At 38.3% G+C, this 25,863-nt stretch overlaps 5 protein-coding genes across 9 annotated transcripts; 4 read left to right on the forward strand and 1 right to left on the reverse strand.

The window, feature by feature from the left end:
• The first annotated feature begins 1,731 nt into the window (after nucleotides 1–1,731).
• On the forward strand, nucleotides 1,732–3,556 carry LOC110760886 (large ribosomal subunit protein eL34). The gene is made up of 4 exons (XM_021963234.2): nucleotides 1,732–1,891; nucleotides 2,032–2,111; nucleotides 2,992–3,101; nucleotides 3,249–3,556. The coding sequence occupies exons 1-4, from the start codon at nucleotides 1,813–1,815 to the stop codon at nucleotides 3,340–3,342; spliced, it is 363 nt and encodes a 120-aa protein (XP_021818926.1). The 5' UTR covers nucleotides 1,732–1,812; the 3' UTR covers nucleotides 3,343–3,556.
• Nucleotides 3,557–3,925: 369 nt separating this feature from the next.
• DEG8 (Trypsin family protein with PDZ domain-containing protein) lies at nucleotides 3,926–8,150 on the forward strand. Of its 4 annotated transcripts, none has more exons than XM_088250857.1 (13): nucleotides 3,926–4,398; nucleotides 4,714–4,830; nucleotides 5,199–5,334; nucleotides 5,441–5,539; nucleotides 5,741–5,807; nucleotides 6,198–6,273; nucleotides 6,366–6,432; nucleotides 6,536–6,753; nucleotides 6,869–6,936; nucleotides 7,056–7,135; nucleotides 7,354–7,440; nucleotides 7,564–7,671; nucleotides 7,872–8,150. In XM_088250857.1, the coding sequence occupies exons 1-13, from the start codon at nucleotides 4,205–4,207 to the stop codon at nucleotides 7,998–8,000; spliced, it is 1,446 nt and encodes a 481-aa protein (XP_088106983.1). In that variant the 5' UTR covers nucleotides 3,926–4,204; the 3' UTR covers nucleotides 8,001–8,150. The 4 variants fall into 4 exon arrangements, with proteins under 4 accessions (XP_088106983.1, XP_088106984.1, XP_021818924.1 ...); XM_088250858.1 differs by having other exon boundaries at nucleotides 3,929–4,398; nucleotides 4,717–4,830; XM_021963232.2 differs by having other exon boundaries at nucleotides 3,933–4,398; nucleotides 4,714–4,841; nucleotides 5,252–5,334.
• A 3,509-nt stretch (nucleotides 8,151–11,659) lies between these two features.
• LOC110760899 (protein FEZ-like) lies at nucleotides 11,660–13,645 on the forward strand. The gene is made up of 3 exons (XM_021963251.2): nucleotides 11,660–12,163; nucleotides 12,406–12,710; nucleotides 12,790–13,645. Exons 1-3 carry the CDS (start codon nucleotides 11,983–11,985, stop codon nucleotides 13,492–13,494), a joined length of 1,191 nt encoding a protein of 396 aa, XP_021818943.2. The 5' UTR covers nucleotides 11,660–11,982; the 3' UTR covers nucleotides 13,495–13,645.
• Nucleotides 13,646–13,925: 280 nt separating this feature from the next.
• LOC110760882 (ATP-dependent RNA helicase) lies at nucleotides 13,926–17,341 on the forward strand. The gene is made up of 2 exons (XM_021963229.2): nucleotides 13,926–16,675; nucleotides 17,133–17,341. The coding sequence occupies exons 1-2, from the start codon at nucleotides 14,259–14,261 to the stop codon at nucleotides 17,185–17,187; spliced, it is 2,472 nt and encodes an 823-aa protein (XP_021818921.2). The 5' UTR covers nucleotides 13,926–14,258; the 3' UTR covers nucleotides 17,188–17,341.
• Nucleotides 17,342–17,465: 124 nt separating this feature from the next.
• Nucleotides 17,466–23,699, reverse strand: LOC110760881 (uncharacterized). Of its 2 annotated transcripts, XM_088250304.1 has the most exons (14): nucleotides 23,489–23,699; nucleotides 22,893–23,401; nucleotides 22,582–22,648; nucleotides 21,965–22,363; nucleotides 21,072–21,202; nucleotides 20,872–20,980; nucleotides 20,602–20,747; nucleotides 20,384–20,460; nucleotides 20,161–20,278; nucleotides 19,825–20,027; nucleotides 18,802–19,673; nucleotides 18,382–18,759; nucleotides 17,969–18,210; nucleotides 17,466–17,847 (listed from the first exon to the last, which is right to left on the reverse strand). In XM_088250304.1, exons 1-14 carry the CDS (start codon nucleotides 23,495–23,497, stop codon nucleotides 17,805–17,807), a joined length of 3,303 nt encoding a protein of 1,100 aa, XP_088106430.1. In that variant the 5' UTR covers nucleotides 23,498–23,699; the 3' UTR covers nucleotides 17,466–17,804. The 2 variants fall into 2 exon arrangements, with proteins under 2 accessions (XP_088106430.1, XP_021818919.2); XM_021963227.2 differs by having other exon boundaries at nucleotides 18,382–19,673.
• Between the last annotated feature and the right edge of the window lie 2,164 nt (nucleotides 23,700–25,863).

Genomic DNA, 25,863 nt, shown 5'->3' on the forward strand with positions numbered 1-25,863 from the left:
TTTTTTGGTAATAATTGTTTTCCTCACTGTATATTTTGATCCCACCCAGGCATAATGAATCATAATTATATATGGGCCACCAAAATTTGCTCAAAAAAGAAAATATATCAAAGGAAAACACAATGATTTTCACAGCCTTGATAAATAAGTAAATATCCCAAATTAAATGTTATAAATATGGGTCATGCTAGGGAGACCAACTTGGGAGACCAACTTGGGTACCAACTCTCTAATAGAGGTGGAGCCCACCAATACAATGGGTCCCACGCTCTATTAGAGAGTTGGTATCCCAAGTTGGTCTCCCAAGTTGGTCTCCCTAGCATTTTCCTATAAATATATATATATATATATATGGAGGTGCGATGTGAAAATTAAGGTCCCCACACGTCTTTCCTTGCTGTGTTTGTTGGTAAGGTATGATGTCATTAACATTTTGGTTTTGGTCAAAACTTCAATGATGCTATCATTTCTTTCACCTTCGTGCCACCTTACCCGGGCAAAATAAATTCCGAGGAAATTTTGTGTGCTGGGTGGGTAAGCAGTTAATAAAAAAATTATTGCGGTTGTCTTGTTAAGTAATTGACCCTGGTGGGTTTGGTTCTTCTTTTGCAAATTCCAAAATGTGGGCTATTGGGTAAGAATGTGTGCGAGTTTGGATACTTCTTCCAATAACGTGAATAGAAGTATCACAATATAATAACTAGTTGGTTGTTCACACATTGAAACTTGAATTTAGTATCTAAATCTTTACCAATCCATGCCGCTTAGGCTTTCAAATTGACGAACAAACCATCTATACCAAAGTTGCAGCGTTCTTCATACCTCCGGAAAAGCATGAAAAAAACAATCGAATGATACAATCTCTTCGTCACCCCGTAATAAAAGGGGCAATCTCGTAGGTCTTAGTTTGTAAAGATATATTATTAGGTGCTTCGTTTTTATTTTCCCATTAATAGAAAAATAATTTCTCTCATACATGTAGGGGAAAATAAATAATGATAATAAATAATTATTTATTTTCTCAAAAAAGAGTTAGCAATTATTCATTATCATTATTTCTTTTCCCACACATTATAATTGCCAACTCTTTGCTCAAGTTAAATAGGGAAGAAACTGTAACCAAGGTGGTTGGTGTGAGTGGTTCGGCACTCTCATTTCTTAAGAGAGGTCAGGGGTTCGATCCTTGCTCTTGTACGGAGTCACCACTTTGGCTAGCACTTTACCCCTTACGGGCCGACCCGGTGTGAGCGGGGATTAGTCTGGGTTGTGGTTAAGGCTTAAAGGTGCCACCCATAGTTGGGGCCCATCCAGGACCACCTCGTGGTTCAGACCAAAAAAAAAAAGAAAAAAGAAGGGAAGAAACTGCAGATATGGGCTTAGCCAAGTTGAATAAAGCAGATGAATGTGCTTCCCACTATGTACCCAAGTTTGAATCCCCCACTTCCCGTAGTTTAGATTTGATTTAAGTAGAATATCGTTTGTAACAAAAAATTAGGAAGAAATTAGATTCTTTTGGTCTACACTAGATTGCCCAATGGGCTGTGTCCTCGTTATCCACCAGCGTAGAGTTGGCTTAGCTCAGGCCCTTCCCTTCCTAGTGGGTTTTGTTTGCTTTTGGGCCCGTCCACATTTCAACTTATCTTCACATAAATCCTCACTGTCCAATACCGAAAGCTCGCCACAACCGTTAGATCTAGGGCTTCTTTGCCTTCAAAACCCTATTTAAAGTCTCTCTTCTTATTTTCGCAACCCTTTTGTTGTAGTCCGTCGCACTAAAAGCCAGAGGTAGCCGAGCTTAACGAGTAGTCGAAAATGGTGCAGCGGCTCACATACCGAACGCGTCACAGCTACGCCACCAAATCTAACCAGCACCGCATCGTCAAAACCCCCGGTATGTATGTTTCTTTTCATCGTTAGCATTGACCATCTTTCTGCTGAAATCTGAATGAAAGTTCAATTTGTTTTTCTGGTTTTTTAATACGTTGTTTTGGTTGCGTTAGCTGACTTGATTTCATGGGTTGTGAATATTAGGGGGTAAGTTGGTTTATCAGACCACCAAGAAGAGAGCCAGCGGTCCAAAATGCCCTGTTACTGGCAAGAGAATCCAAGGGGTATGTCTCCTCTTTCTTGTGATTGTTCAATATCTTTCCTATGTATATATGCATATGTGTTTTCGTTTGACTGAGTTATTAGGTTAGATTTATGGTTAGAATGTAAGAATGTGTGGTTGTATTTGGTTGATGGATGATTGCTTTGGCTCGTTGAAATTGTGTATAATGTTGTTGTTTTGGTGATTAATTGCTTTAAGAATAGATGTAATCTATCGATGATGGGCGACTTTGGAGTAGTATTGGATCATGTACTCCAAATGCAGGGTTTCATAATAGGTCTGATTCTGGTACATTTGTGACACACCTTTTCTTTTGGATCCGAGTTTTGAATTTAACATACTTGACACTCCTAACATATGTTCGTACAAAAATTTCTAGAAACACGTACTTTATATATGCATTACCTTTGTGAACAGTATCTCTTGCTTCCCGGAGGGGCTATTGGTGTAGTTATAGCAATTAATGAGCCAGGCTCTTTCATGTGCTCTTACTCTTGATGAAAGCATTGAATCTGGCTTAGTATTTTTCTAATGGGGTAGGCTTTGTATATGTTGTTCCATCTCTGTAGAAATCATTTGAAATATAACTAGTTTTTTTAATGTATAATCCAAACAACAAGAAATCGAGTTGGAATTTTGACAAATAGGTTCTATATTTGTTCATTTATAATTTATCTTGCTTTATATGATATTTGCAATTTTCTTGTTGTGGGTTGTATTTATTTGCTGTTATGTTGCTCCTACTTTCTAGACTAGTACATTTATATCGAAGTTCATTGGCAAGTTTGGAATTTTTTTTTCATGTGCTTGACAATGTGTGATCAGTAAATGACTATTTCTTATTGTATGAATTTCGGTTAACAATTTTGGTTCTTTTGCAGATTCCTCACTTGAGACCTGCAGAGTATAAGAGGTCTAGATTATCCAGGAACCGCAGGACTGTGAATCGGGCTTATGGTGGTGTATTGTCTGGAGGTGCTGTTAGAGAGAGGTAAATGAGTTGTAATCATTCTCGCTCTGGGCTCCTGCAGTTTTTTTTGTTACTATTATTATTGTATATTTCTTATATACTTGTAAATTAGTAATCGATGCTTGACATTGAGTTTTTATTTTTCAATTATTTTTCAATTTGATGTAGAATCATTCGAGCTTTCTTGGTGGAAGAGCAAAAGATCGTGAAAAAGGTTCTGAAGATCCAAAAGGCCAAGGAAAAGCAGGCAGGCAAGAACTAAATGAGGCCAATAGCCTAATGAGGCAGATTGACGGATCATTAGCCTTTTGAACTATTTAAGACCATGTGCTTGAGCGAGATTTTGACGTTAGATTTTGTTGATTAATGAACTTGGAGCTAGATTGGGAATGCTTTTATTGTTATTTTGCTACTTTGGTCACTTTGGAATTTCATATCAATGACAAATCAATTGCCTGTTTCTTGTTTTGTGATAATCTTATGCGTTTCGATTTTCATTTTCATGGGCAAATCTTGGGTTCTGAGTTTTGTAACCACGAGAAATTAACATACCCAAAATGCCCATGCAAATACAACTAATACTTCTTTGTAATTAACAAGCATTCGGTTCTATAATAAGCCAGAGCCGGAGGTTCCCCGAAAACTCCTCCGAACCTCTTTTGGTCTAGTGTTAACGAAATGAAGAAAAGCACGAGGTTCCTTCATAAAACAGAAGGAAATGATGAGAGACAAACAAGCTACTCTTGAGAATCTGCAAAGTTTAATTTCTCAAATTGTTGGCAGAACGAAAGATGAAAACAAAGTTCACTGCACTTACAAATTTCTTTTATGTACTTTTTGACAAAGCAAAGCAGAACTAATCGATTTGAGCATTTTAGAATCAGAGGGTGGAGGGTACAATGGTAATCGTACCATGTCAGTGGTGACCAGTGAGTCTCAGTCCAAAAAAAACCCACCCTTATCATCCCCCTCCCTCCCTCCTTCCTCCTATTACATTTACTGCCTCTTCCCAACTTCGAACTTTCAAGTCTCCGACACAGAGGCTTCCACTGACCTTTTTTGGTCTTTTCTTTATCCCATTGGAATTTTAAGCCGTTCAATCAATTTTTTCAGCGGTGAAAACAATGCAAGTGTTAGCATGCAATTCTTGTCCTGTGCAATCTAATGCATTGGGTTTGGGCACTCCCAAGAACCGTTTGATAGGTCGAAGACAGCTTTGCTTTGATGGAGTCTCCTCTGCCAGCTCTCACTCTCAATCAAACGGGCCCACTAATTCCTCAGACGGCGCCGTTCCTCCCTTCTCCATTTCCACTCAAAGGTTCCTTTCCCCTCTGTTCAAATTTTCTTCAATTTTAGCATTTTTAGTTATTTTTCTATATAAGTGCATGTGTAGCCGAGCTTTTATGTTTCCTCATGCAAACGCATTATGGTAAATCTTTTGCTTCATGTTACTGGGTGTTCATATCATTGAAAAAGTTTTCATTTTTTTTTACGGTTTCCCAGTTTTAGTTATATTTGTCATTTGCACCCATGTGTTTCTATGTGTACATCTTTATGTTGCATCATATGATTTTAGTCTCTGGGTTTTGCTGTTTGGTTGGAAAATTTATGTTTGTCCTTTTGACCCTTTTAGTAGTGTTCAAGAACTGAGCAAGGATTTCGATCCATTGGTGCGCGAGGCTGCTCCTTTCACAACACGGCGGGCGTTGTTTGGGAGTATATTCATGTATCCACTTTGTGATCCTTCAAGGTACTTGTCAGGTTCGCAAGATTTCAGCTTTGTCTTCAACTTAAATTTGATGATCTTGTTATGATTGTCAAGAATCTCTTATAAGGTATTTTAGTTTGCAAATAGTTTAAGAATGTAGATTTTTCAAGATTCTCATCTCCAATGTAGGTGAAGCTGAGTATTTGTTTGTTAAAGTTTGTGACGGACTCTAGTGTAACTCTATGTCGTCCATAGTTATAATAAGTGGCTCAAAAATCAATGTTCAACAACATGGCACTTCCTTTTGTTTGGTAAATAATGGGTCTACTTGATTTGAATACTCTCTGATCGCCAGATTGGTGGATCCACCAGCTTCTTTTCATAGTTTTACGGGATGATATTTATTGTAGCTTTTGTATTTGTGCAAATGCCAAAAACTCGCTTCTGATGATGCAATCTACAGCTCAAGCTTTAGGGGATCCCACTGTAACAATTGAAGAAGTAACTCCCCCGGTTTTCACTTCCGGGCCACTCTTCCCCACTGAGGTCCATATTTTGTATCCCTTCATAGGAGGAATCATTCTTTTATAAGTTTCATGCTCCATTCATCTGATGTTTTTGGCTGAATTTTTTATATGTGTATGATTGACAGGAAAGAATTGTCCAACTCTTTGAGAAGAACACATACTCTGTTGTTAACATTTTTGATGTGACATTGCGTCCTCAACTTAATATAACTGGTGTGGTCGAGGTGTGTGGCTGTTTTATTCAATTTTGATAACTCTCTCTCTAGTTCATGGAAGGAGACTTATCAATTTGGTTCACTTTTCCTTTGAACTTATTTTTGTGCTTATCACATGTGGCATACTTCCAAGTATTATAGAATATTGTCATGCTTATAAGTGTGCAGTATCGTATGACTGCAAATAATGTTTAATATACGTATAAACAGGTTCCAGAAGGAAATGGTTCAGGAGTAGTCTGGGATGGACAAGGTCACATTGTAACCAATTATCATGGTAGGATCTGATGAAGGAACTTGAAGAATTACATGAGCATATAAAAGAATATTGTTGTAGGTCTCAAACAAACAAGTAAATGAATGCATCATCCATGATTCTACCTCTTACTGATGTTACTTGTGTTATTAACCAGAACATTTTGCTTACTTTAAATTTGTTGGTAAATTTCGCTAAATCTTTTAGCATCTTTGTCATTTCAAGCCTATGAATTGTAAGTTCTTTTGGAATGAAAATTTTGGCTTCATAATCTCAAGGTTTTCTTTTCAGAATGTTATATTCTTATTCTAAAATGTGGATGCTGTACATAGTTATTTTTTGTGTGGATTATTTTATGACTATCTAATGGACTTAAATTTGAAGTTAACAATTGTGTTCTTTTATTTCCAGTAATTGGTAATGCCCTCTCAAGAAATCCAGGTCTTGGGGAGGTTGTTGCAAGAGTTAACATTCTAGCATTGGAAGGGTGAGATTTTCAGAGCATTCATAGATAGACTGCTAAGCAGTGTACTTAATGCAGGAACTCATATTTCTCATTTGGTTGAATTTTTTCAAAAGGGTACAAAAGAATTTTGAGGGGAAGCTAATTGGTGCTGATCGTGCAAAGGATCTTGCTGTCTTAAAGGTAATGTTTGTTTTTGTACTTTAGATGATAGTTTTGTTCATTGGAACTGTCTTAGTAATTTACCAGCAGCTCAGACTCAGTACTGATATCTCTAAATTGCTAGGTAGAAGCGTCTGAAGATCTGTTGAGGCCAATCTCTGTGGGGCAGTCTTCTTCTCTAAGAGTTGGGCAGCAGTGTTTAGCAATTGGAAATCCGTTTGGTTTTGATCATACCCTCACTGTCGGGGTAATTAGTGGACTGAATCGAGACATTTTCAGTCAAGCTGGAGTCACAATTAGTGGTGGAATTCAAACAGATGCAGCAATCAATCCTGGGAACAGGTTAGTGATTTTTTTCCCTCTTGGACATGAAGGAGCTCACAGCCAGGGCCAACTTCACCTTAGTTTTTTTAAAATTTGATCATGGCCTACTCCTTTCTTTTTCTTACTATGACAGTGGAGGACCCCTGTTAGATTCCAAAGGAAATTTAATTGGAATTAATACCGCAATATTTACTCAGACAGGTAAGTAGTTTCATGGTAAATTCCATAATATAACTCTTATACATAATCAAATTTGAAATTTGAGAAAATACATATGGAAGTTACGAAGTGATTACCTCAAAATTTAAATGGTTTGGCAGGGACATCGGCCGGTGTAGGGTTTGCCATCCCATCATCAACTGTACTCAAAATCGTGCCTCAGTTGATTCAATTTGGAAAAGTATGTATAGTTGCCCCAAGTATTTTTAAGGTTCCAACTGATTGTTAACTTCTTTTCACAAGTCAACTTTGACTGTTTATACTTTTTTTTAATGAGCACAAATTGTGCCTTTTTGAAGATAGATCATTGAAAACACACTACTTAAAGAAGTGTTTGATTATGTTAACCAGAAGATGCTTTATATGTTTATTCTTTTATCCTTGGTTCATCCATTTTAGGTTGTTCGAGCTGGTTTGAATGTGGAGATTGCTCCAGAGTTAGTTGCAAATCAACTCAATGTTCGATATGGAGCTCTTGTTCTACAGGTATTATATATATACCTTTTGTTTTTGAGTTGCATTTCAATTAAATATCTCTGTTCGTCATATTCACATCTGTCCTTGGACCGTTCGCTTCTTGATAGTTCCATTGACTTTATAATGCTGCAGGTCCCTGCAAATAGTGTTGCAGCAAAGGCTGGCATACTTCCCACCACAAGAGGCTTTGCTGGTAATATACTACTCGGGGATATCATTGTTGCGGTTGACGACAAACCTGTGAGTTGTCCCTTACTACTGTTATCATTTTTCTCTCCATGCATTATATAACATGCTTCTGCTATCTTGTCAAGCTACAAAATCAGTTAACCCTAAATTCAGACAGCTTGTATCGAATTCAAATCGATCCTGTTTGCTCTTCACCAAAAAAGAAAGAAAAAAAAGAATAGTTTTATTGATGCCATGTTATCTTGTATCAGGTTAAAAGCAAAGCCGAGTTCAACAGAGTATTGGATGAATACAACGTGGGGGATAAAGTAACGTTAAAGATCCAGAGGAGCAGCGAAAATTTGGAGCTTCCCATAACATTAGAGGAAAAGAGTTCATGATAGGGCATGCTGATGTTTTTTACATGTCAATCAGCACATAATTTTCTTCAGTTTTATTATAGGAATATTAATTTTGCTCGATATTTTGATATAATTAAATTACTGTATATAATTAAATCATTAATGGAGAAAATTATTATTATTTATTTTGCCAAAGTTTGGAAAGGAATGGAGAAAACTCACACACACGGGTACTATGAGGACTTGAACTCAAGACCTCTTTATTAGCTTGAAAAAGGAATGGTGTGCATTTGTTACGGCCCAAAAATTGTCGTCTAAAAGCCCAAGAAATGGTGTTTCTAACCCTGAGACCAGCCGAGTATATGAATAAGTGTGAAAACAGAATTTTTTTTTTGGTCTGAACCGCGAGGTGGTGAAAACAGAATTTTCATGTAAGATAAACATAAATGAATTAAATCATTAATAACAAAAATAATATGTCGATGACTTGATATAATATCAGTATTATTGATTTTTATTGATTAATTATACACGTCACTGCAGCAGCTTGTGGTCTATCAACTCATTCTGGAACGCAATTTTAATTTAGTTTGATGAGACAAAATTGTTTAATTTAGTTGATGTGAGACAAAATTGTTTAATTTAGTTGATGTGAGAAAATCCCATTAATATTTTTATATCCCATGTATCAAATTTAGTATTAAGACCAGGTTTGTCTTTGTCTTGTCCTTTTTCCATTTTCCTTCCAAGTTTCTAACACCATGTCAGATTCTTTAGACATCCCAATCAAATTGACATCACCAATTTCCAATAATCTGGCAATTGCATACAAATTCTCCTCATTTTTTTCAATGCAAATTACTTTCTGTTTGGTTTTACCACACCATTAAAAAGCAAAAAAAAAATTATTGGTTTATAATCTGATAGTGACTGCTGCTGCAGGGAGCTCTGTATCTCAAATTAATAATAAGGTTTGAACAGTAACTTAGCAGGGAAGCAACGAGGCAGGATTCTTAGGTTATTTTAAGTCACAGATATTGAAAGAATGTTGCTTTCAAAGAGATTTATCTTTACTTAATTATTCTAAAAATATATTATATATATGTGATTGAGAATGTTGATAATGATGCATAAATCTGTAATAAGATGATAAAATTCCCTTTAACTCTAGTTTAGCTTATCGTGTGGAGTTGCTATTATTGACTCCTATCTTAGAAAACAAGAACCTTAATTATTCTTTTCACAGTAAAATTAATTGGATAATTATTAATTACAGCTTGTTTAAGCTTGTTTAAGATAAGAACGAGTTGAAAATTTATCCCACAAGAAGCACGATTTCATTACAACTTAATTAGCTACTTTCTAGTCTATGTTTAAATTTGAAAATGGTGTGCATGGGTTGAAGTGTTGCTTAAACATTTTACACATAATATAAAACCATTAAATTAATAATTCAAGTTAGCATGGAATTTGAATTGGTTAAGATAAACCAAAATTTGTGGATGTGAGTTTAGGCTAGTTGGTTAAGTTCAATCGATCCTCTTTAATTTACATTACAGACAGTAGTTTAGAATATCAGTTTTTTTAAAAAAAATTAAAAAAAAGGAAAAAAGAAAAACCAATATTATAAGTAGCATTAAAATATAGAAACCATGCAATATTAGTCAATAACATTGATGGTGGATTTGTCTCGTACTCGTAGGGAACATAGTTGTGTTTAGATGGTTGATGTTTGCAGAGAAAGAGGTTAGAAAACTTGGGTTGGAAGAGTTTGATCCAACTTTCAACTTCGGTTGCACGCATGGGTTCCAAAATCCAAGGTCAAGGAACAGACAACAAGGGTTGCAAACGAGGATCTAGCATCTGGGGAAATTCACTAAAATTTGAGTCTCCATTTGGCCATATTAATTTGACCAAAAAGGGTTCTTTCTTCACCTATTAAATAAATTAATTGATGCTTCATGGCTTGCCATTTATGTAGCAGACATGGTTAGCAAACTTCAGCAACCGACAATTAGTTTATTAAATCCAAACACAGTGAACTTAATTAGCTTAATTAAACTTGTTTAGAGACAAGATTAATGCTAGTGGCTCTCTCTTGTTGACATGAGCAGCTCTCTCTTTGTAGCATCTCAGTGGCTAGCATGAGTTTTTTAGGAAACCCAAGTCTCAATTCTTTGGAAGAAATGCAGCATCTCAAAACTGGTGTCTGGAAGTACCAAAAAGAAATGTGGAAATTAGGAATTTTGGATTCCAATGTTCGTGAAATCAAGGGGTTTGACCTGTGCCTTCCCAGTTCTTATTAACTAATGGCAAGCCTTGACAAAATTAAGGCAGATCTTTTCATTGTTTCAATATGAATGGATATCAAACCAAACAGAAAAGGATGAAATATTAAACATGGTTTATATCTTTTAAAGTTGAACACACAATTTTTATATTAAAAAAACAAAAAAAATTATAAAGAAATCTACCCAAAAAAAAAAAAACCCTGTAGCAGTTAAGCATCTCTGCATCTTTTAAAGGAGAAATACTTGTGTGGAACAGGGATATCGTGCTATCCTTGACTAATCACTATATGCTCACTTGGTAGACTGTGATTGGCCGAGATAGCAAAACAGTGAAATCCCCGTTTGACACAAGTTTTTCTGTTTTTGAAGACATGATTTTTCAACCTTTCGTTTTTGTTTGTTCATAATTTGTTGCATGTCTGCAACTTTAAAGGTCAGATGACATCACTAGTCAAATTATGAACTCAAGTAGTTGAACTGCCCTTTGTTACAGTTTGGTGAACAGTCTGAATTTACCCTAAATAGAGCTGTCCAAAAACAATTTTAGCTCAAACAGCGCACTGTTTGCCTAACCTTGTCATCACTGCAGCAAATGCAGCTACCATATTCTTGTAATTTCTGGATGTACTGGTAATTTAGTAAAATATATTAGTTTGTTCATTTTACCAATTTACCATCATCCTTTCTTGCCTTCTTATTGTTGGGTTATATCAGTGAGTGACCAAGTGTGTAATTAAAGATTAGTCCGGTGGTTTATTTTGCATGGTGGCTTTTTCTACTGGTTGAAGCCAAGGAGACCAATATAAAAGAGGTTGGTATGCTTGAGCTACCCCAATTAGTATACTTAATCACTGGTTTTGGAATATCTTAAGATTAAAATATCAACTGACATGTCACGTTTTCATATGTGGCAGATGAGGGAATGGAAGGTCTTAGAATAATGGAACAGAAATGGCATTTTTGGATCCAGGGATGCCAGAAATATTTCTATTTCCCTCACAACTCAGAAGGGTCTCAGAGGAATTTCCAATTTTTTTTTTCCCGCATAGATATCTCTTAGATTGACTCTTAATTTTGAGCCTTTTGCATTGAAAATTGGTTCATCCTACATGGTTAGCAAAAAAACAATTCAAGCAAAGATTATTTATGAGGTTAATATAATATTATGACAAGGAACCTGTGTTTTGTCAGTTTGCATTTGGTCGTTTGAAGATAAAAGGGGTGGTTTCTATAAGCTGAACATGAGGATGCATGTGTGAAAGCAACTTGGTATTTAAAAATTCCAAAAATTTGCTGAATTTGTAGACTGTTTGAGATCCTTAATTTGGATTTAAATAACCCCCTCATGCAGTTCAAGAAGCACACCAACTTATAATTCAATAAAATCCCAATCACTTCTTGGTAGCTGTTGTTTAAAAGACTTTGAGGCTCTCAGCTTCTGCTTACCAAGTCATACTGATTTTCGTGCAAACGTACTCTCCTCCATAGTCACCCTGAAAGGGCGGCCGAAGCTTCGGAACCAGACCCCTTCTCAGGTGGCACATGAGATGATAGCTTTGGATGCAGTGCACTAAATATTACTGTGAGCTCATTCTGAAGAACCAGACCAGCTTCAAAGCTTAAGCTTAGAAATCTTTCTAGAGATCATTTCTCAAGGGTCTGGTTTCGTTTCCGAAATACTTTTAAGCATCCCAAACTGTCTTTTGCACCTTTAGAGAAGGAAGAGAAATATGGATGAGAAGAATGACATGGACAAGATTGATGATGTGATGTTGCCTGGCTTTCGTTTTCATCCCACTGATGAGGAGCTTGTTGGGTTTTACCTCAGGAGAAAAATTCAGCAGAGGCTTCTCCCCATTGAGTTGATTAAGCAAGTTGACATTTACAAATATGATCCCTGGGATCTTCCAAGTAAGATAGCTTGTCTCTTATTCATGCTTTCTTCAGAAATGGCTCTAATCCTTTTATTCTTAACCTGGTTTCATGTTGGGGTTTCGGTTTGCAACATGAAATTTTCTGTCTGATTTTTAACTCTAGCCACCCAGCAACATGAAATTTTTCTCTTTTTCATGTATATGATGATTTCATATTTCTTTTTCATGTTTTAGTTCTTGTTACTGAACTTGCAAGTTGTATTTGATATGTGCAAGCAGAGCTGGCAAGTACTGGGGAGAAAGAATGGTACTTCTACTGCCCAAGAGACAGGAAATACAGGAACAGTGCTAGGCCTAATCGAGTCACAGGAGCTGGGTTTTGGAAAGCAACTGGAACAGACAGGCCTATTTATTCTTCTGAAGGCTCCAAGTGCATAGGTTTGAAGAAGTCCCTTGTGTTCTACAGAGGCAGAGCTGCTAAGGGGATCAAAACTGACTGGATGATGCATGAATTTCGGTTACCTTCTCTCTCAGAGTCGGCACCACCACCAAAAAAGCTCTTGGATAAAAGCCTTCCTGCAAATGTAAGTCTTCGTTATTTTTTCCCTCTCTTTGTTTTTCAGCTGTGTTTTGGTCTTTAATTCAAGACATCATGTTGTGCAGGATGCATGGGCAATTTGTAGGATTTTCAAGAAGACAAACTCCATGGCACAGAGAGCTCTTTCTCACTCCTGGGGGTCTCCATTCCCGGAACCTACAGCAGCATCTGGTTTACTCAATCAAGGTGCACACTGCACTCAGTTCAGCTCAGAGAACATGTCGTGCACAACTGACATAGGATCATCCATCCAGTTTTGGAGCAACAATGACTTGCAACAAGCTTCTAATGCCAGCTACTCTGCCTTTGACACTCTCCCTTATAAACCCATCAATCCCACAGGATCCAAACCCTCCATATTTGATGCAGATCAATTTCCCAATGGCTTCATGTTCTCTCCAGTGGAAATGTCAGGGCCCATCAGCCCTGCCTTAATTGGTGATTTGAGTAACACAACTGGAAGCATAGACTTTGATGGTTCACAACAGCAACAGTTCAGCGGCTTTTCGATCAATTTGTCACAGAATCAGATGCAGGGAAACATGGAAACAGGAGAAAATGAAGCGGGCTTCAGGAAGAACTTAAGTAGTAGCACAAGCCATGCTAACAATAATAATAATAATGGCCAGTGGGGAAGCATCAGAACAATTGCATTTCCCTTCAGTTTGGCTTCAGATGATGATGCTTGGAAGCCTACTCTGCCATCAGATTCACCACCTTGTCCAAGTGACATGTCCACTAGCTATTCTACAAACAAATGCTACACTTGATTGAATTCATTTATATTCTTCTAGCTGGTATCAAAATCATACTCTGTTTAGTGTGTCACTGTACAGTTTCCTACATTCCAATTTATACAAGTTAGGCAAAATATATTTTGTTTCTATTGTGTATTAATAGTACTTGTGTATTGAGTTACACTACAAGCTATAATTAACTAGCACCAACCAAGTGACATAATTACCATTAAGAGTTTGGGGTGTTAGTTAGATTGACCCAAGTCTTTGGCATGCTTCCAAGTGGTCCTGTGTTCAAGCCCTCGTCATACCCGTATGTGCGGGTTTCCCAACTTTGGCGGAAAAAAATTGGTAATTAACAGATTGATTATAAAGGAAAAAAATACAAAATTGGTAATTAACAGAATATATTGGGCCCCACATAGCACATATTTGGCCCAAATGAGTGCCACTAGTGGCCTCAATTTTGAAAATTTGAGTCTGTAAATCTCAAACAGACCTGAAGTAAGAAATCAGCCTCAAAAGTCAAAAGTCAAAACCCAACGGAGCTTCTGGGTTTTTGCCGGGGTAAACCCTCACCACCACTTTCCCCTCAATTTGCGTCCTCGCTCGCTCTCAAATTCAGTCATTTTTTATTGTCTCAGGTGAGCTCTCTATAATCTGCTCAATTCACACCCGCTTATTTCCTTGAAATTGTTCCCAAATTTCTGGGCTTTTCATTCGTATTTAAGCTTTACTCGTCGGTTCTTATTGATTTATCATATCTATGAGCTTTTGATTTTATCCGAGTGTTAAAAATGGCTAGAGGCCCTGCAAGCTCTCTCTTTCGACTTTATGCTTCGAAGAAAAGCATATCTAGGTTTAGGGTCCTGGTGTGGAATCAATATCTCAGTTCCGCTGGTTCATATGACCGCTCTGTATCGCCAAGTTTCCCTTTTTGTCCCGCTTTCGATGGTCCAAACCGTCCGTTTTCGACGAGCTTAAGGGACCTAGTTCGTCTTAGATTGCCGCCCCAAAGCCCAAAATTTATGGGCAGCGATACCTTCGATGCAAAACCATTTTCAACTGCTGTGGGAGATGGGGACGAAGATGTGAATAATAATAGTGCTTATAGTTCAACAATGATCGAGTCTGAATGCGATTTTGATGCGGATGCTGGGAAAAATGTTGAGCTTGAGCTTGAGGATAGTGCTCGCAATTTGTCGAATTGTGAAGACAGGGACGGTGATGATGAGGGTCTTATTTGTGATTCAATGATGGTTGAGTCGGAAAATGGTGATGACAATGTGAGTTCAGTGAAACCTTTGAGCTTTGTGCATGTTGCATCCCGCGAGCCTGCTGAATTGTATCGTGAGCTTCGCAATGCCGAAAAGGGTGCGAAGCAGAGACGGCATGATTGGGACACTCTTCAAGAAATATTCCGGTACTTTGGGAATTCGGGCTGGGCATCCGATCAGTCTCTTGCGATATACATAGGCAGGTTATTTTTTCCTACTGCTGTGCATAATTTCCGGAACTTTTTCTTCAAGAAGAGTTCGGCTGATGTTGCCAGGTATGTGGTGTCCCTTGGTCCATCTGATGATGCAGTTGAGTTTTTGTTTCCAGTGTTTGTTGAATATTGTTTGGAAGAGTTTCCTGATGAGATCAAGCGTTTTCGGGGTATGATTGAATCAGCAGATCTCACTAAGCCCCATACATGGTTTCCATTTGCTCGGGCTATGAAGCGTAAGATAGTTTATCACTGTGGTCCAACCAATAGTGGCAAAACTTACAATGCTTTGCAAAGTTTCATGGAAGCAAAGAAGGGTATTTACTGCAGTCCTCTGAGATTATTGGCTATGGAAGTCTTTGACAAAGTAAATGGCAATGGGGTTTATTGTAGTCTTAACACGGGACAAGAAAAGAAGTTTGTCCCATTCTCAAACCATGTTGCTTGTACAGTGGAAATGGTGTCAACCGATGAACTGTATGATGTTGCTGTTATCGATGAAATTCAGATGATGGCAGACCCATATAGAGGGTTTGCATGGACACGAGCATTGCTTGGGCTGAAGGCTGACGAGATACATTTGTGTGGAGATCCAAGTGTTCTGGATATCGTTCGAAAAATCTGTTCAGAGACTGGTGATGAGTTGTACGAGCACCATTATGAGAGGTTTAAGCCGTTGGTGGTTGAAGCCAAAACGCTCTTGGGAGATCTTAAAAATGTTCGGTCTGGAGACTGTGTGGTTGCTTTTTCAAGGAGAGAGGTATTTGAGGTTAAAATTGCAATTGAAAAATACACCAATCACCGTTGTTGTGTTATTTATGGTGCCTTGCCACCAGAAACTCGAAGACAGCAAGCAAATTTGTTTAATGAACAAAATAATGAATATGATGTGCTTGTTGCTACCGATGCAGTGGGAATGGGTTTAAATCTTAATATCAGGAGGGTTGTATTCTATGGCCTGGCCAAGTACAATGGTGACAAAACTGTAGCAGTTCCTGCATCTCAAGTGAAGCAGATTGCTGGAAGAGCTGGTCGGAGAGGAAGTATATATCCAGATGGACTCACTACCACACTGAACTTAGATGATCTGGCTTACTTGATTGAATGTCTAAAGCAACCTTTTGATGAAGTTAAGAAAGTGGGCCTTTTTCCTTTCTTTGAGCAGGTCGAGCTATTTGCAGGCAAATTGCCAAATGTTACATTCTGCCAGCTTCTTGAGAAATTCGGTGAAAATTGTCGTTTGGATGGGTCATACTTCTTGTGTCGACATGATCATATAAAGAAGGTTGCAAATATGTTACAGAAGGTCCCGGAATTATCTCTAGAGGATCGTTTTAACTTCTGTTTTGCCCCGGTTAATATCAGAGACCCAAAAGCTATGTACCATCTTCTAAGGTTTGCTTCATCATATAGTCAGAATCTCCCAGTTAATATTGCTATGGGCATGCCAAATGGGTCTGCTCGTAACAATAAGGAGCTCTTGGATCTCGAGACCAAGCATCAAGTGTTATCTATGTATATGTGGTTATCCCACCACTTCAAGGAGGAAACTTTTCCATATTGGAAGAAGGCTGAGGCAATGGCAACAGATATTGCTGAACTGTTGGGTAAGTCTCTAGCCATTGCTAATTGGAAACCAGAGTCAAGGGCGGCAGAGAACCAAAAGTTTCAACAAAAGCGAGATAGTTATGACAGGCCAAGATCACTCATCAAAGTATATGAGAAGTAAGTTCCTCATAATAAAGTTTCTTCCACGACTTCTTACTGAACTGATGTAGTGTTTATTGTCAAATAAGTACTCTTGTATCTGCTCTAGTTTAGTCTGTGGTTCTTTATTTTGTAAGACTTGACTTGTTTCGATTATTTGATTCTAACTATTTGTCTAAATATTATCGATTTCGAGGACATCTGTGAAATTATAGATTAGGTTCTTTCAATATTCATAGCAGCTGATAACACATTCTAATGTTTGTATGAAAAAAAAGCTACTCTTAATAATATATTATAGAACCAATAAAGAGATGGATAGATGGACAGACAGATATATGTAACAGAAGAAGAAATTTGAGATTGGGTCTGTTATTTCAAATTATTTGTGTTCTGGATTGCATCCTTTATATGTTTCTCTAGCTCCTATTAAGCGCCTTATCAGTGGTAATGATTTTTTTTTTCTGACTTGCAGGAAAAGGCATGACCGGTCTGTACAACATGAGCTCTCAGAGAAAGTAGCTGCTTAGGTTCGGAGATTGGACGATTGAAAAAATGCCTAGGCCGACATGAGACAGAATTAACTGTAGACTGTGTACTTTTCCATCTTCTGGGAGTGTCATGTGAACAGAATTTGCAAAAAATTTACAGTATGTGTTACAAAGACTTGCTACTTTTCATGAACTCCTGATTCATTTTGTGTAGAGTACTGACTAAACCCTATTTTTTAGTATGGTGGTGGTGGTTCACTTTTAGAGCAGATAGGTTTTAGCTCAAATTATGTACTCAATTGGACAGTAGGAAAATATGTATTCAAATTGAAAGTTACGGGCCCTTTGAGGTTTTCATTCTATATTCAGATTTCTGTCCTCCAAATATCAACAAAAAGAGACATCAGCAAAAGAGCACTTACAGTTCAAAAGTAGTTTTATAGTCTATAGTATTCTAATCGGAGTTCAAAAGTAGTTTTAGTATGGAGGGAGGGAGACCCCGTGGCCCAACCCGCCTTTTCTTTTCTTTTTTACCTTTTCTGGGGTGCATATATACAATTTGCCCACACCCACATATGCTATGCATCTTTAACTATCATCTAGTGTTCACTTGCAGCTTTTCTCCCCTCTGCATGAAAACCTTGACTGCATTGACTTCATCTGTTACCACTTAATGGAGATGTCTTCTTCAGCAATGGACTACAAAGGGAGGGAGAAAAACAATATTAGGAAAACAAAAATGAAACATAAATATAAATATATATATACTTATTTAGAGATATAGAAATTAAGCAAGTGGATAGAATCAGCTGGATCTTACGTTGGTAAATAAGCTGCAGGATCAACAATAGGTGGGAAGTCAACATGGCGCGGAAGTGTGATGATTTTGTGGACTTGCAAATCACACACCACGCATTTGTGTTCAAAATCACCAGCAGCCAGCATGGCCTGTACTTTACAGGAGCTGCACCACAGCAAGTGTTGGCATGGAAAATTGGCCCATAACATCTCCTTCTGGTTGCAACCAAAACATTTTCCATCCAAAATGCATTCCTTATAATCCTGCGTGCCCGGTGCATCATAATACTACAGTGTTATATGATTATATCTATCATCATTGTGAAACTATATATTATGATATATAATCATAATGATATAATAATATGCAGAGTATATATGAACACTCTAACGCTAAAATAATTTGATATGTAGTGTCAACTGGCTACTTCTCACCTTGTAAAAATCAAAGTCACGAAGGAAGTAACTAAATGATTTGTTCCTTTTTCTGGCAAGGGCCTCCAAAACCAGATGCCGTTGTGGATCCCTCCGATTATTAGTGCTTCCTTTAAGCTCTCCTATGCATTGTTCTCTTTCACTGCTCACATCAAATTCTTTTTTACCGTGGAACAGAGGATCTGGCTTCAAGAATTGCAGGACCCTTGGGTGGATGCAATGTGATGCATCCTTAGCTGAATTCACTTCAGGATGATGCCCATGGGAGGGTTTCTCTTCCCTATAGCTACTGGTTTTCTTTAATCCCAAGTTTCCAGCACCATCATCAATTGGAAGGACCCGAAGACACTTTGAATCACCACCATCATCAACTGAAAGGTCCTGAAGACACTCTGAATCACCAACATCATCAGTTGAAATGTCCTGAAGACACTCTGAATCACCAACATCATCAGTTAAAATGTCCTGAAGACACTTTGAATCACCATCATCATCAGTCGAAATGTCCTGAAGACACTTTGAATTACCACCATCATCGCTCGCTGTAGAAACAGAGGAATTGCAAGACATTCGGAGTGTATGACATTGACAGAGTTGGTGACGATGCCTGAATTTTGGTTGGAGGATCATGTGATTGGGAGATCCATTTTTTACTACAGGGTCAACCTTAATGGTACATAAGTTGGAGAAAGATTTGATGAAGTCACTCAGCTTGGAGAATCCAAGAGGTGCATGATCCAGTTCTAAGCCAAATTTAGCCCTGAAATCACCTTTCAGAGAAGATAAAGCATATTTTCCAGTCCTCGGATGCTTTGACAGATCTTGTAAGAACCCAGGAAACCACTTCTTAAAAGCCTTTAGCCAAATAGGCATGCTTTTATCTTCTGGGCTTGAGATTTTAGATGCTCGAGGTTTTATGGGACTTGTCTTTGGTTGGCCATGGAGTAACTTACCAAGCCAAGAACCTTGTTCAGGTTTGTTTGCTTCCATAATCATCTCATCGGAAGACATCTGTGGTAGAAGTTGAGGTCGGCAATTCTTCTCTTGTCCTTGCTGTTGAGGTGACAATTTCTCCGACTCAACTGCCAATCTTGGTACCACACTTTTTATTTCGACTGGTTTGCCTAGCATGGAGACATAGTGTGCTTGAACAGCTGCGGAAACAGATTTCTCCTCTTTAAATGTGACAAATCCAAAGCCTCGAGATTGTATCTTGTTTTCTATTTGAGAGAAAATGACTATGGCATCATCCACTGGCCCAAATTGTTCTTCAAAGAACTTACCCAAGGAATCTGCTTCACAAAGTAACATAAGAAAGTTTATCCAGAGAAATAATGTTAAATATATCCGTAAATTAAATCGCTGATCAATGCTTGAGTATTCATAATCAATACAACTTAAAGGCTTTTTGTATCAAAGCTTTCAGAGGTGGATAATACTAACCAGATCCCACTGAAGAAGGAAGTCCTCCTACAAAGATGCGCTTGAGTTCTTTAGCATCATGAGAATGATTGCGGACTGCTTCCTGCTTCACTTTCTGATGCTCCTCCATACCATGTGCATAAAAGCACTTAGCTCCTCTGACACATCCACGAGGAGAGACAAAGTATTTGCAAATCTCTACCTTGGTGCTGGAGTGAATTTTTCTATCATGCACAGGAAGTATAGAAACTTGAGAACATATGAATAGATTAAGGACATAGGTAGACATGCACAAGCACTTGCGTGCTCACACCCCCACACCCGCTCACAAGCACATATTACACAAACTTGATCTACCTTTCAGAAGTGGTGTCTTCATCTGTCATGGTTAGAAGTGCTTCGCAGGTGCTGGAAAAAGCCTCATCACCTTGTGAACAAGCAATACTTTTATGTTGATTGGGGAAAGCATTGCTGCCTGCAAATAAAAAATTAGGAATGTGAAATCAAATGTACAGAATCATATTGATTGGTGCAGTTGCTTCGCTATTTCCTTATATACACATTTTGAAATTCAACTTACTGAGGTTAACACTGGTTGGGTTCAGCAATATGAAACGCATATCTTGCGAGGTTGTCAGGTCAATAGGTCTTTGTCTACTGGTAATGTTAACAGTTTTGCAGACATGTAGAATAAATGTTAGCATTCAAGGCTGGAAATCTGAGGCCACCTTCCAAGAGACAACTACAGAAAAAGATACTAACATTGAACTGGATGAGTAGGGTTCAATTGTTTCTTACCGCAGATTGAGAATTTCACTACTTGCTCCCCAGCTCAAAAGAAGCTCAGCACACAACATACTATCATTCCTAACAGCAAAGAACAGCGGGGTTTCTTTAATTTCTGTCCTATACTGGGTACCATCTGGGGCTTCCAATAGAAGGACCTGCCAATTGGTTCGATACTAATGACTTCCACGAAAACTCAAAGCTAATCTATATTTTCTTGCCAAGAGGAAGTTGATCTTTAAGAAAATTGGAGAGCTATGCTGAAGAGAAAACATACAATACCTGAAGTGCCTCTGAATTACCATTACCAGCAGCAATATGAAAGGCAGTTAATCCTAATTTATTCCTTTGGCTTACTCGTGCACCATGCTTAATGAGAAGCCATAAAATTCTGGAACGAGAACACAACAAAAATCTATTAAGGTAATTAAATTTGTGCATCTGTCTATGTGTGCATTTGAAAGAGTGAGAGAGAGAGGGACTTTATCTGCTGTGGACATAACAATCTCGACAATTTAAGGGTCCAATGAAGAGCAGAATTTCCTTCTGCATCAGCATCATTTACATCTATATTTGTCTTCAGAAGCAGCTGCATGACGGCTTCATCTCCAACCTATCCAAAGTAACAAGTTTCTGATCATAGATCACAATAAAACTCCAATACTACACAGATATGAAGCATACAATAAAATGGTACTTGCTCACTCCATAGTTGAAAAACAGGGACATCAATTAGCAATTTTTTTTTCATGCAATCTTGAGTTTTGACATATTTTCTTCGGGATTTTATTCCAAGTGAAAACTATGGATTAATCACTATGCATGCGAAAAAACTAATTAGGTGGAACATGATGAACTATTTGTACAGCCTAGATATATATCATGCAGTATTCTCTTATATTACATCTTCTGTTTGTGACACGTGCGTTGCGTCATGTGTTCCTTGTGAGAATCAATTAATTAAAGAAAAGTATGGAAACAAAGAAACAGAAACACCGAGGCCCACAAGACAAGGCGAGAAAAAGAAGCCTGAGGGAAAGCAGACCCAGTTCCAAACCCAACATAGACCATAAAACAAGGCCAAGGCCCAGAACCCAACCACTTGAAAACCAGAACACAGAAAACAGCATCTGGTTCTTTCAATTGGGACCTTAAAAAGAATGTTTAGTGGGGTCATCAATTCAGTAATCCATTACAAATCCCAAAATGGATGCGTTCTTTTCATGATATCGAGGCTCAACTTCCCATTCTCCTTCCTTTCTTTTATTTAAAAGAAAAACAGAGAGAGTTTGCTTTGTTTTTCCTCTTTCTTTTTGGATAATTTGATTCTTTTTATATTAAAAAACTAAAAGAACGAAGAGAACGCTGGGCTTACCTGGGCCGCTCGGATGAGGGGTGACATCACCTTCTTGTCCGTACTACCGTTTTCAGCAACAGCTCCGAAGAGCTGAAGCAACTCTATCTCGAGAAGCAAAAGCCTCCTTTTCTCGGAGTTGTCGCTCTCGGTGGCGGTCGAGGTGGGTTTCGCCGCCCTCAACGGCGTCTTTGGACCAACCAGGGACAAAGCTTCCCGCACAACACATTCGTATAAGGTCACCTTCTCTTTAGAAGCCGAATCGTTATCACGCAACTCCAATACCGTTTCGCTAATCTTCTCTGCGGCTACAATAAGCAGAGCCGCTAAAGCAACTATACGCCCTTCAACAGCGTTTGCATAGGCCACCTGACCGATTTCCTTGGTTTTTTCACTGAGAAGTCTCACGGTGGTCAAATCCTGAGATGGAAAGAAAATTAAATATATCAAATGGAAATTTTGGTAATTTTTATCCAATGGATTTTTAAAAGAGTTAACTGCTAGCTGAAGAAAATAAAAGCCAGGAGCTTTTCAAGCTGTCACCTTTTTCATCAGTTTCTTTTATTTTTCAATAGCTTTCTAAGAAACCAAACAGGCTTCGCAAATAACTTGTTAATTCAAGAAAAAAAAATATAAACCTTTTCGCCGAGAACGACGACCAAATCCTCAAGGGTGTATTCATCTGGAGTCCAAATCACTTCCATCCTGAAATCACAAGGCGATGAAAATGAATTAAAATTAATGTAAAGAAAAGAAAATAACAAAAAAAAAGAGGAGCTTCAATTAATAAAAATGTGAAATAGTCAAAAGCGAACTGAAAAGGCAAAAGCAAATTTTCTATTTGAAGCAATTTCTACAGTGGTGTTTATGGGGAAGAGGTCACCTTTTACCTTTTAAGGTATAAAAAGCTAAAACGACGTGTTTTTCGAACGTTTTAATTGGCTGTTACCTTGCGCTAGACAGAGACAGATCCAGAGCTAGCTGTGCTCGTCCGTCTCTGGTCCTCAGGCCCGTACGAGCGTGTTTCTTGAGCAAGACCTCGACGCACTTGGCCGCGTGAGCCAGAGCCGCTGTGTGAAGCGCCGATTTTCCCGAGTCATCGAACTCGTTCACCAAAGGAGTTCTTCCAAGCTCTCCGCCGAGCAATGCGGAGGCGCAGTCCGGTGAGTCGAAGTTACAGCAGAGGTGGAGAAGCTTCGAGACTGTGCTTCGGTCTAGGGGCTCTGTGGAGGCCTCGGCGAGTCGTTTCGTGTGAGTTACGAGTTGAGCCTTGTTGTCTCGTAAAACCGATTTGATCAAGAGCGATTCAGCTTCAACGAAGTCGAAGTGTTCACTCGTCTCGTTTCGGAGATCGTCGTCCACAAGCGAAGCGAACTTTTCATCGCGATTGTAAGAGAAATAGGTGCATTTGGGAAGCGAGTTGATCAAGAGCTCCGTTGCTCCGAATCTTTGTATTTCCTGCGATTAATTAGGATTTTCAGTACTTTTTCAAATGAAAATGCTGATTAATTGAAAGATAATCAAGATCAAGAGCACATATCGCACCAGATCCATTGAAATCCCTAGTTTGAGCTCGGATCAAGCTCGGAACTTCTCGCACAATGCAGCACACATTATCAGAGTCACTGAAACCGCGAGCTTTAAGCTGCTAAAGAAACCCTAATTTTACGGTTTTAGTGAAAGGTTCTTCGTCTCCATGAAATCGATTCAGTGTCTGGTCTTTCTCTCTGAGAAGCAACGGATAGACAAAATGGGAGGGAAGCGTAGGGCCAGTCTTTACTTATAGAGACGGACTTCAGACGGTTAATTAAACTTGATTTATTATCAAAAAAAACAAATTTAATAATTGATTTCTTTTTTTTCCTTTTTTTCTTTTTTTTTTTCTTTTTTTCTTTTTTGTTTGGGAGCCAAGACAAGGCTAAGGCCGAAAAAGACTAAAGCCCCTATATCAAGGGCCTTGACAAAAAAATCAAGAGAGTCCTCAAACAAAAATGGATAAACACCTTGGTTGGTGCATCAACCTCAGTGGGGCCCAGCTCAAGATCCTGGGCTAGCTTTAGTTAAATGACCAGCAGCAGAGTTTCCTCATAGTTTACCAAATTCATATTTAGGCCCTGACAGAAAAAAAAAATTCATATTTAGGATGAAAACTATATATTCTACACTTCTAATTTATGTCAATAATTTATTTGGACAACTTTTTTTTTTTTTTTTTTCTAATTATTTGGACAACTTTGAATTATGTATACCTGCGAATTTAACTTACTTAAGTAGTTGTTGAGGGTAATTTTCGCCTCCATAATATGGCGTACCGAAGTTCTGATAATGATATATGTTCGTATCGAAATTCTGTGTTTAATATTTAAACAATAATCCTGCATTAGTAAACTCTTTTTTTTTTCTTTTTTTCTTTTGTGCCACATGAGCAGCTTTTCTACCTCTTCCAAGTTTCAACAACTTTAGGATGCCAAATACATGAGCTGTGATCGTACTATATAATCACTCATCTCATATGATATGCTAATTGCTAATTGCAAAGTATTCACTGGTGTAGTGGTCTAAATCAATTGTTCTCTTAAGCAAGATTTTGAGTTCGAATCTTAGTATTCATGTTTTGTGTATGAGTTTAATATATTATCACCCATTTCAATAAAAAATACTAAAAAATAATAATACATAAATAAATCGGCTAATATGCAAGGAGCCCATTTTATTTGCACACTGAAGTTTTGGTAAATATTGCATGGACCGGTTTGTCACATCACACACTAATATTAAATAACTCAAAAGAGAGCAAAAAGGGAAAGTGGGTCAATGAAAATAGGAAATTTAAAAGTTGAAAATCAAAATCCACTTCGCACTAGGAAACTCCCCAAAACTATATACAAGTTAGCACAAACAAACCCACTACACACAATTCCTTTTGAATCTCTGAAGCTGATCTGATCATCTTGCTCAAGGAAGCTCTCCATTGAAGCATGGGTTTCGTAAGAGATTCATAAGTGAAGATTTTATTTTTATTTTCGGCCAAAAATAAGTGAAGATGGGGAGGGGGATTTGTATGCAAGCAAGGAACATATTGGGTCGAGCTTCTGATCATATGGCAATGGACCATTATGCTCCTCAATCTCTAAAGCTTATGCTTCGCTCAATTCAATTTCCCCCTCTCAATGCACGTCGCTGCCTAAGTCCAAGTGACCAAAAGTTCTTCAAATCAAGCCATCCCGCTTGTAAAACAAATAGGTTTGATTGTGTTGGGTCAATTGAGGGCTGGTTGATTATGGTTGATAATCAATTTTGGCATCCAGATGGTTTCAATAATTCCACAAACATTCCATGGTCTTTGTTCCACTTGCTTCACAACAGCCGCAAGTGTTTGAACTTCTTCCTCGACCCGAAATACGAGGACCGGGTGATGCTCCCTTCACAGTCCACCGTCCCGTGCCATGGCAGCAACCAACCAAACTTCTTCAAGAAAGTGGTGGCCTCTTCGTCACCAACAGCAAGCCCGGATTGTCTTGTGGCTGCCCTTTGCTCGGGAGGCCGTCTGGCATTCTGTACGCCGTCCGATCAATCGTGGACACTCATTGATCAAGGCAGCGCTCGAGGGGTCGAGTTTTGCGACGTGGAAATCATTGATGGGAAATTGCACGCTGCATTGAGTAACGCACCGGAGCTTTTGATGGTTTTTAAAATCGAAAGCGGTGCGAATCGGCCACGTACCTATTTTGCTCAATATTTGGTCAGGCTTGAGCCCGTGCCAATTCCTTCACATGCTACCACAGAGGATGGAAGGCAAGAGGGTTCTGCATTGAAGGAGTTGTTTATGAAGAATGTTCTTCATCGGAATTACAGCTTCGATCTTGAGGAGGAGGAGGAGGATCCAGTAGGGTTTGGACCTGGAAAACTCAGGAGAGTGA

Source organism: Prunus avium, chromosome 3 (genome assembly GCF_965620075.1).
Source record: "Prunus avium chromosome 3, drPruAviu1.hap1.1, whole genome shotgun sequence".
Taxonomy (NCBI): domain Eukaryota; kingdom Viridiplantae; phylum Streptophyta; class Magnoliopsida; order Rosales; family Rosaceae; genus Prunus; species Prunus avium.